This window comes from Otolemur garnettii, unplaced genomic scaffold, assembly GCF_000181295.1.
Source record: "Otolemur garnettii isolate 467f Iridium unplaced genomic scaffold, OtoGar3 scaffold00005, whole genome shotgun sequence".
NCBI classification, from domain to species: Eukaryota; Metazoa; Chordata; class Mammalia; order Primates; family Galagidae; genus Otolemur; species Otolemur garnettii.
The window spans coordinates 30,120,109-30,129,989 of record NW_003852400.1 but is presented as its reverse complement, the minus strand read 5'-3'; the positions used below and the strand labels follow the sequence as shown (position 1 = coordinate 30,129,989).

At 37.0% G+C, this 9,881-nt stretch overlaps 1 protein-coding gene across 1 annotated transcript; it reads right to left on the bottom strand.

Annotated features, from left to right (window-relative positions):
- Window positions 1–7,196: 7,196 nt before the first annotated feature.
- On the bottom strand, window positions 7,197–8,108 carry LOC100965345 (taste receptor type 2 member 7-like). Its single transcript, XM_003782822.1, has one exon. The coding sequence runs from the start codon at window positions 8,106–8,108 to the stop codon at window positions 7,197–7,199; it is 912 nt and encodes a 303-aa protein (XP_003782870.1).
- Window positions 8,109–9,881: the final 1,773 nt, after the last annotated feature.

Genomic DNA, 9,881 nt, shown 5'->3' with positions numbered 1-9,881 from the left:
CAAAAATACAAAATTTATATGGTTGAACCATAATGTTTGCCAATTTAGGAATATTATAGATATTGACTTCTTAAAAAACTGCATCTAAAAACAAAAACTTCTCGAGAAGGGACAGTAAGAAAGGGGCTTCAAGGGGGATGGTGGGAAAACCTGGCCTGCTCAACCAAGCAGTTTGGAGGGCCCTGGAATGTGGGTATGAAGTCACTTAGGTAAACAATGACCAGTAGAAAGAGACAATCAATGACCAATAGAAAAGGGCAACACTGCTGGAGGCGCAGAGAGACCAATGAAAGACTTGCAGCCAATTTCAAATGGAGTATTTAATACCCTGCAGGCCTTAGTCTCTCTCTCTCCTTTCTCTTCTCTCTTTCTCTACTTTTCTCCTTTAGAAGATGCCTCACTTCCAACTCTCTTTGGACATGTTCCAAACTTTGTCTTTGTTTTTCTTAAATAAAATTTCTCTTATCCTGAAACTTGTGTAGATTACTTTTACTTTCTATTCACACTGCCTGTGCTGCTCTAGTTTTATTTTCACTTTCTGATCACTTTTGCTTTTGGTTACTAGCTTGACTCAGTTAAACTTTCCATCTCAGCTGAGTAACTGAACCAGGTCAACTGGTTTGGGGAATCAGGACTCCCAACCTACAACACATCTAGTCATATTTTTTCTAAGTAAAAAATATCTTCATAGTGGCAATATAAAGCACTTTAATTTATAGTTCTTTCTCAAATATTTTCTACTGAAAAAAATCACAAAATATGTTTACTTGCTTTTATAATCTGTTAATTAAAAAGACACAAATTTCAGGCTGGCATGGTGGCTAACAGCCACAATCCCAGCACTCTGGGAGGCTAAAGCAGGAGGATCCTTTGAGATCTGGAGTTTGAGACCAGCCTGAGCAAAAGACCCGTTTCTACTAAAAACAGAAACATTAGTCAGGCATTGTGGCAGGTGCTGGTAGTCCCAGCTACTCAGGAGGCTGAGGCAGGAGTATTGCTTGAACCCAGGAGTTTGAGGTTGGTGTGAGACAGGCTAATGCCATAGCCCTCTAGTTCAGGCAAAAGAGTAAGACTGTCTCAAAACAAACAAACAAAAAGAAGACATACATTTTTTGGCTCACTAAATATATGCAAATTTAAGCTTCTTTTGCTTATTATTTGAGTTTAATTTTTATAACATTAAATATTTTAGGAGATAGTAGATACATAAACAGATACAGATACACTTAATACCTAATGCTACTACTGTAAGAAAAGTTCATTGTAAAACAATCTGCTGTTAGCATCACGGTAAACGCCTTAGACCACAAATTAAAAGACATTTGTTAACTTGTATAAAGGGAAATTCAGTACTTTCTTTCAGCTGGCCTTTATATATATGTATGGGCTTTCTTAATATATTTCTCATGATTTCTCATTTATTATATTGTATATAAATAAATTGGTTCTCTCATAAATGAATTCATTTTATGTGTCTTAACATATAAAATTCATAGCTTGCAGAGAGCTAGGCAAATCGGCAGACTAGGAGATTTCAAAATAAAGACAAAAGGCAGGAACATGCATTAGAAAATCAGTAACTTCACTCACCATTTGAAACAGAGCTTTTTGTAAAGGCTTTTACAGCAGTATATCTCAGCGATTCTTTTTTGCAAAGCCAAAGGAGATTAACAAACAGATAGTTTATAAGTTTACTCCTTGCTTTACAAAAGAAGTAAACGTATATTTAAGTTTTAGTCGTCTGGGTTGCTAAGAAACTGAATTAATTTTCCAACGGAGGCAAGTCCCAGTAGGAAAAAAAAAAGTAAAACTAGGACCTCTGACGGTTGCCTAAAACCTAGCAACAAAGCAATAAATCCCAAGCTTTTTTCAAGGTTGAAAAAACCAACATAATACGAAGCTTAATACTCAGTAAATACAGAGGAAGAGAGAGAGAGAGAGAGAGAGAGCGAGCGAGCGCCAGTGAGCAGGTGGGTTATTTCCAGCACTCTGGAAGGCCTGGTGCAGCTCAGGAGTTGGAGACCAGCCTGAGCAAGAGTGAGACCCTCATTGCTACTAAAAATAGAAAAACTAGCCACTAATACTCCCTAAAGGCTGGAGTATTTTAAGTGTTTTTTCTATTATTTCACTGAAAGTAAAAGTTTGCCACTGGGTGGCAGTGCGTTACTTTTTATTTTGTCCTAGTTTATAAACTGAGAAGCAAAAATAAAACATCTTTACGGTTTTCCCTGATGTCCAGTTTTGTGATTTTTTTTTCCCTAATGGAAATGATAGTAAAGATGAATTGACTAATTTTTTTTATGGTTTTTGGAAATAAAATTAATGATCCTTACATTATGTAATGTATGCCTTTTTCTTTTTTGCATAGAGATGCATATAGTTCTTGATCAAAAGAATACATCAATACTGTATTCAAGTACCTAATTATATTTAGTTCATTATTATTAGTTGTTTGGGATGACAAAATACCTTCTAATATGGCCCCAGATTTCAAGAAAATTATAAAAATAGGCCAGAAGAGATACAATCCTATAAGAATATATCACAAGGCGAGGCACCAAATGCTAAGCGCTCAGCCCTGACAGTTATTCTCAAAGGAAATAGTGGGAGGAAGATCTCTGAAGTTTGAATATGTCTATGGAGATTTCATAGAATATCTAAGATTAATACTCATCCTTGATGAGCAGAGAACTTAATTAAAAGGCAAGAGAGGAAGGGAGTTTGGAAGGATGAGCAGCATAAGCAACATTCCGGAATTCTCTTTAATGCTCTCATGAATGCATTCTCAGAATTTTCTGAGATGGAAATATTTTGGATCTAAGTGACTTGAATTATATGTAGAACCATTTAAAACTCTCTTCTCAGATAATTCTAATTGTATATTAGAATTTTACTGCACATGCATAACTATGGGATGTACAAGGATCTGTTTCTCAGCTTATATAAATTTGGTAAAAGGCGAAAGATTTATGCAGTCTGAAGAGAAACGAGGGTATAGCTTATATAAATTTGAGAAGGCAACAAGTTGTGGCCAATGAAGCCTTAACGCTGTGATGTCTACATTTCTAGGTGGTAAGGACACTTTTGAATAAGTTACTTAAATAATATACATTTGTACCAATGAATTAACCTAAAATTTATTGTAATAATAATTTTATCACATAACAGGTAACTGTAGTTTGAAATACAGCACTCTATAAGGTAAAAAGAGAGTAAGTAGACTTTATGTTAAGATAAAGAAAATAAGAATAAGAGTTTTCTTTCCTGAGTTGAATGAATGGTGTTAACTGATGCCATTTTGCAGTTACATAGGCTAACTCCTACTTTATCTCCTTCTCTAGCAACAAGAACTACTTCCAAGCTGGAAATAACAAACACAGATAGGAAAGACTGAAGCTTAAGATAAGTGAGATGACAATCAGATAACAGAGGTACTTACATCAATTCAGGTCGATAGAGCCATATGAATTACATATTAAAACAATGGGAGAACTGGCAATGGAGAATGGGTGATACCTTTGAGGACCTTTTTATGAAAACAATGTGCTATAACACTGGACATTGAAATCAGGTGTGCCTGAGCTTATCTTTGAAATAGTTGTGCAAGTTACCCACTTTGTGGCCATCACCTGGCAAGGTACAAAGTATGAGTTAGGGAATGGATTTTATCAGATAACAATTTTTTTTTTCTCTCTTTGAAAATCTTTTTTGTTTCTTTTATTGTTTGGACTCATTGAGGGTACAAAGAATTAGGTTACACTGATTGCATTTGTTAAGTAAAGTTCCTTTTATAATTGTGTCCAGCCTTCAAAAAGTGTGCCAGACACGATGAACCCTATCCCCCTCCCGCCTTCCCTCTCCCCACTCCCTCATTCCCATACCACCCACTTTGTATTAGATCCTCTACTGTCTTCATATTAGAATTCAGTACATAGAATTCATGCTTCTCCATTCTTGTGATGCTTTACTGAGAAGAATGTGTTCCACCTCCATCCAGGTTAATACAAAAGATATAAAGTCTCCATCTTTTTTAGTGGCCGAATGGTATTCCGTGGTATATATATACCATAGCTTGTTAATCCATTTCTGGGTTGGTGGGCATTTAGGCATTTACAATTTTGGCAATTGTAAATTGAGTTGCAATAAACAATCTAGTGCAAATGTCCGTATGATAAAAACATTTTTTTTTTCTTCTGGGTAGATGCTTAATAATGGGATTGCAGGTCAAATGAGAGGTCTAATTTGAGTTGAAGATTCTCAGGTAACAAGTTTAAAACAAAAGATTAGGAAATAAAGTGGGTTTGAGTCTTGTGATCCTTCTAATATCCCCTGGGTAGGTGACCAGGGCCAGGACAGTCTGTTGGACACAAGGTGGGTGAACATTTGAGTTTTGGGAATTACTCTTCCTATTGCTCTCCTTTATGACAGACCAAACCTGAAAAAAAAAATCAGCTTCATCAATGGGGTGAGCAGAATACGCTCACAAGTAGGTTGTCTGGGTACTGGCCTTTTGTAGGGTTTAGATGTTAGATGTTCATAAGAGTTGTTTGGGAATGTCAACTAGTGACTTTGGAAACCTGTGTTAACACCTGATGACTCTGGGTACTTGTGTAAAACTGAATTCCTCTTTTTAAGGGAAAGGCTAGTAATCTAGTGAGAAGTAGAGTTTGAAAGCATCCCTACCACCAGGAGGAGGGAGGAGTCCCCAGTTCTCACTGTCTCAGTGTCCAGAGAGCCCAAGATGAGCTCTCAGGGGTGTATTATGACAGTCATACTTGTTGTACCACAGAACTTCAATAAATTCTAAAATAGATTTTTTAAAAAAATAGAAGATTAGTGATTGCTCTAGGGATGTGGAATTTTCTGATCTTCAGGAATCAAGTTGAAGTCATGGTAGATTTATCTACAAAGCAGGGCGTGTGCATGAGTAAAACACACTTAATGGCGTGTGAGGCTATCACATTGTGCCTACCCTGAATTTGGCTACTTTTGAAGCTTGAGGTTTTCTGTGTCAGTGTTACTGACGTTCAAAACTTGTCCATACATTTTTGGATTTTTTTAACCCTTTCTTCCCGGGGGCCTTCAAATTACTACTATTGGAAACCCATTCCTTTAGTTATCTATATTCAAGTCACACAGATTAAAACATGCTCTCTTGACTGGGTGTGAGGGATGCGTCAAGGAAGGACTTACTTCATTCTGCGTTTACTCATCAGCCTAAGCATTCGCCATGCACAACAGTGTGCACGGCTGGTACCAGTGTGGCTGCCACCACGAGTGGCCTCTCCTAGGGCCCAGGCAAAGTGGCGAAGGCTGGCTCCTCTCCTCCCTTTACCACACCTTTCAGCCTTGTGGCTCTTTGCTCCACTGCCATCGTCAGGCACTTTCCGTGATTTGTCATCCTCTGCTGCTTCATAATTCTTGTTTCATCACCTCATGCCATCTGTTGCCTTTTCTAGCATCCAAAATACTCATTTATTCCTTTTCTTATGCCTCATCAAGAGAGGCAAACCCTGTTTATTATTTTAAACTGAAATAGACTTCACCTCTTTTTCTTATAAGTACAAAGATAGATAGTTGTTTGTCTAATTTCAAAATGGTAGATAAATTCCTTTAAGAAATAATCTCCATTCCTTCCATATAATGACAATCGAAAAATCTTCTTGACAATACAGTATTTGGGCCTGACTGATCTTTGCTGTGTACCAGGCACTGTTCTAGATAATTTATTCTTGCTAATTCATTTAAGCAGCCAGAAGCAATCATGGTAGTAGCTACTCTTATTACCTCATTTTAAAGAAGAAGAAACTGAGAAAGAGAGCCTACTAAGTTGTCCATGATTATCCAGTTAATTAGCAGCTGGGCCAAGATACAAACCTACCCAATTTGGCCTTGAAGGGAAGGTTCTTAACCTCTGTAGTACAGTGACTATAAATCAGTAGTTCTCAAAGTGTGAGCCCAGATCACCAGCCTTAGTATCATTTGGGAACTTGATAGAAATGCTAATTCTCAGGCCTTACCAAAAACCTACTGAGTCAGAATCTCTGGAGGGGGGGCCCAGCAATCTGTGTTTTCACAAGTCCTCCAGGTGATTCTGATGTCCATTTGAATACAAAAATAGTAAAGAATTTTGCTAGCATAGGTTTTAAATTATCTTTTTTTCTGGAAGAAAATCAAGGCACATATTCACACACATGTCTGGTGTTTTTCTCATACCGGTAATTTTTAATCCACTTTAATTGCCATTTATTTACAACTGAAATAACTACATGTCTTTTTTGTTTACGAGTCACAGAGTATTTTAGAGATACAAACAGATATCCTAAGAGATGTAAGAGACTGCAAAACATGTTCTTCTTTTTCAAAGCAAGACTATTCAAGATCCTTAAAGAGCAGAATCAATTCAAATCTAGCAATAGATTTCAAAGTTTTTAGTTTAGATGTCAAGCCATTTGTTGCTGCCGTACCCCAGACAAAATTTGTGGTTCGAAAGAAATTGAGATACTCATTGTTGAATGTTCGTCTTCTGGGACTTTGCTCAGCAACTTCCCCCACATTCTCTCTGGAATGAGTTTAATACCTCATGGGGGTTGAAAAACATTTCTTCCTTTTGTAACATATGCAGATCTCAGATTGTGAGTACCTGTGCACATGCTATGTCACCTCAAAATGCATCTTATCACCAACTGAAATCAAAAGCAAAATAAGATCTTACCCAGTATTGCTGAATTTATTGCTGTGACATACAATTTTGACATAAAATTTGCATTTTAGTAATCAATGTCTTTGAAAAATAGCTATGACCCCAAATAACAATTACATTGTTTCAAGTCTTCAACCAAATATAGATGCCTTTCCTTGTTTAAATAAAAAAAAAAATCCCCACTGCCCTGGGAAGTGATAAAAGAACTATGTTGGTCCACCACATGAGGTCTTAGCATTTTTATCTTATTTCTAAAATACATCTGGTATTACAGTATTAGATAATTAAGTATATTACCATCACAATATTTTTAAGTTCTAGCAAAAGAGATATCCTATCCATCCAACATCAGAATCATTGCCTCGCATGTTAGGAGGGTGAGGCATGGGCAGGAAATTAAGAGAGAGAGAACGGGATCCTCAGCACACAAAATACAAGTAAGTCCACTGAATCCACATCAAGGTAAAAATAGTTTGCCTTGTCCTCCTTTTCATCATTTCTTTTTGCAGCAGAGAATTCTCCTGAATGGTTGTTGGAACTTAGAATTACTCAAGATTATTACAACCGAGTGGCCAGAGGGATACGCTGCCATTATGTCCTTCACCGCAAAGAACTGCAGGCTTTCATAAGGAATAGTAAATGTCATGTTCATCATGAAGGCAGCAAAATAAGAAATAAAGAAGCAAAAGAATGTTACCACCATTCTTAATGCATTTATATGGGCTTCAGTGATGGCATTTCTTAAAGCACGTGCTGCATTTTGCATCCGATGAGTGTGCTTGTAAAGAGAGATGACTAACATGAACGAACATATCACAAATATTGCTAGAGGAAATAGTAAAGCCAAGTTGACAAGAAGCACTTCACTGATTTTCCTTATCTTGGTTTTAGTTTCCTGCAGGGTGGTGTTTCGGAGGGCATCGTCATCTCTATTAAGAGGGTAGTCCACCTCGATGCACAGAGCCGCGATGCACACGGAGGCCAGAAGGCTTCCCAGAAGCAGCCACAGTATTATCTTTGGGATCCTGAATTTCAGCCAAAGAAAATAGGACTGAGTGAAGCCTGAAATCTTGAGGCAGTAGAACACAGAAAGGCAGGTGGCAAACCAAACACTGATAGAGCTAAAAAACATCCAGAGGAACATCATTGTTGCACCATGAATTTTGAGCACGTACAATAGTGGAAAGAACACAGTGAAAAAACTTTGTACCATTAACACCATTTGCAGACCAATTCTAGAAATCCCTATACACATTAAGAGGATTTGCATCGGCATTAGCTTTCTGCTTTTGAGCAATTCATTACCGTTTCTGATGACAAGAAATCCATTTACTGTAATCCCTGTGAAGAATTCGGCTGACATGATGATAACATGAAGTAAAGCTGAGAAAGAGGAGGCGACCATGTTTCCTCAGACAGACCCTCACTTTCCCTGTGGGTGGCCTTAAATACCTTCTCCAGAAGATCTTGCAAGTAGGAACCACAGCACTGAGAAATCTGATCTTCTGCCAACTCCTGGATCATAGATGATGCCTTACACTAGCTTTTCCTCCAAGGAAAAAAATCAGAGAGACTACTTTTATAATCTGGTGCTCTTCAAATGAAACTGTGGGAATGCAAATCCAAAGATTTGAATGATGGTTGGGTCTTCCAATTACATCCTAGGAAAAATTGTTTTTTTAATACTAATCCAATCTCATTCTTACTCATTTTTTTAAAGAAATATGCTTATAAATACATTTCATTTAGGTTACTGCTATTTTGTTTTAGTCATTTTTCCCCCTAATGCCAAAGCCACACCCTTCGGATAGATGCTTCCCATGGTTTCCACAAATATCTAATCTTAGATGTAGCTCTCTCCCCACACTTTTTGCCTTTTAATAATTCCAAGACATCTTAATCAAGTTTCCTCTCCTCATATGCTTACCCTACCAAAAGCAATTTCTTCTCCAGACTTGAAATTCAGTTCCTGGGATCTAACTTTTACGTAAGAATGCTCCTTTCTGCTGACTATATCATGCTCTGATTACCTTCTTGGTAAGATGTTGACTTTAGGATTAGCAAACTGAGTTACAGAAGTAGTTCTTAATCCATGTGCTGATACCATCGTACACTCTTATAGCAGAACATCATTTCAAAAGGTAGATGGTACTGAAACTTTTAACTAGCAGTGAAGGGCATAATTACAGTGTTTAAATGAACCTTCTTCCTTTATGGTAAAGAGGTGTTCACACAACCTTGCTGAACTTTAGTTATACCTGATGGAAAATGTAAATAACCATTACAACTTCATAAAATAAGATATGGTGCTCACAGCATTCAGGTCCCTGGGTCATCCTGAGCACTCAACAAATATTAACTACTATTAATACTATTAAGTGTCTGTCTTCAAACTGTGATTATCACAGTAGGAAAATAATCGTTACATAAAGAAATATTTCAATAAGAAAGCTAAAATAGGATTGTAAGTATATTAACAGTAAAATATCAAAGAACTGGATTTACCACCCACTTTCCACCCTCATGACAGTTTTCAGAGCACCCCACGGTCCTGCATGGACTGTACAGCTACTAGCTGATGAAAACAAATGTCAAGGCTCCCTATGTAACTTGCCAGCTTCATCATCTCCCCACTCGTCTTTTGCTCACCACAACTATCTAAAATGCAGCAATATTGATCCCATCTATATCTTTTCTAAAATCTTGGTTTTATAACCCATGTATCAGTTTTGCCTTTGGTTCTTGGACTTAGCCTTTCTTGTGTATAAACCCTGACTTTTCCCAGGCAAATGATATTTGACTGGCCCCTGGTCTCTGGAAGGCATTCTCAATTCTAGACACAAATGAAGAAATTTCATCTCAATTTCAAACTCTAGACCAGTGTCATGAACTATAGCAAAGGAGGGAGAGATAGGATTTAGACAGTTTACAGCTAAGTGTCCTAAGTTACCTCTCTGAGACTGTTATATATATTAAATATTTGCATTTAAGAGGACCCAATAACTAGTTTCCAAATACTATAAGCTTATACAGAATTCTGGTTCTTTAGTTAAAATAGTAATTCAATCAATCTCAATATTTCATTTTTCAAAAATTCTGTTTTCATTAACATTTTATTGTGTTTTTTTTTTTAAATTTTATTTATTTATTTATTTCAAGACAGAGCCTCAAGCTGTCA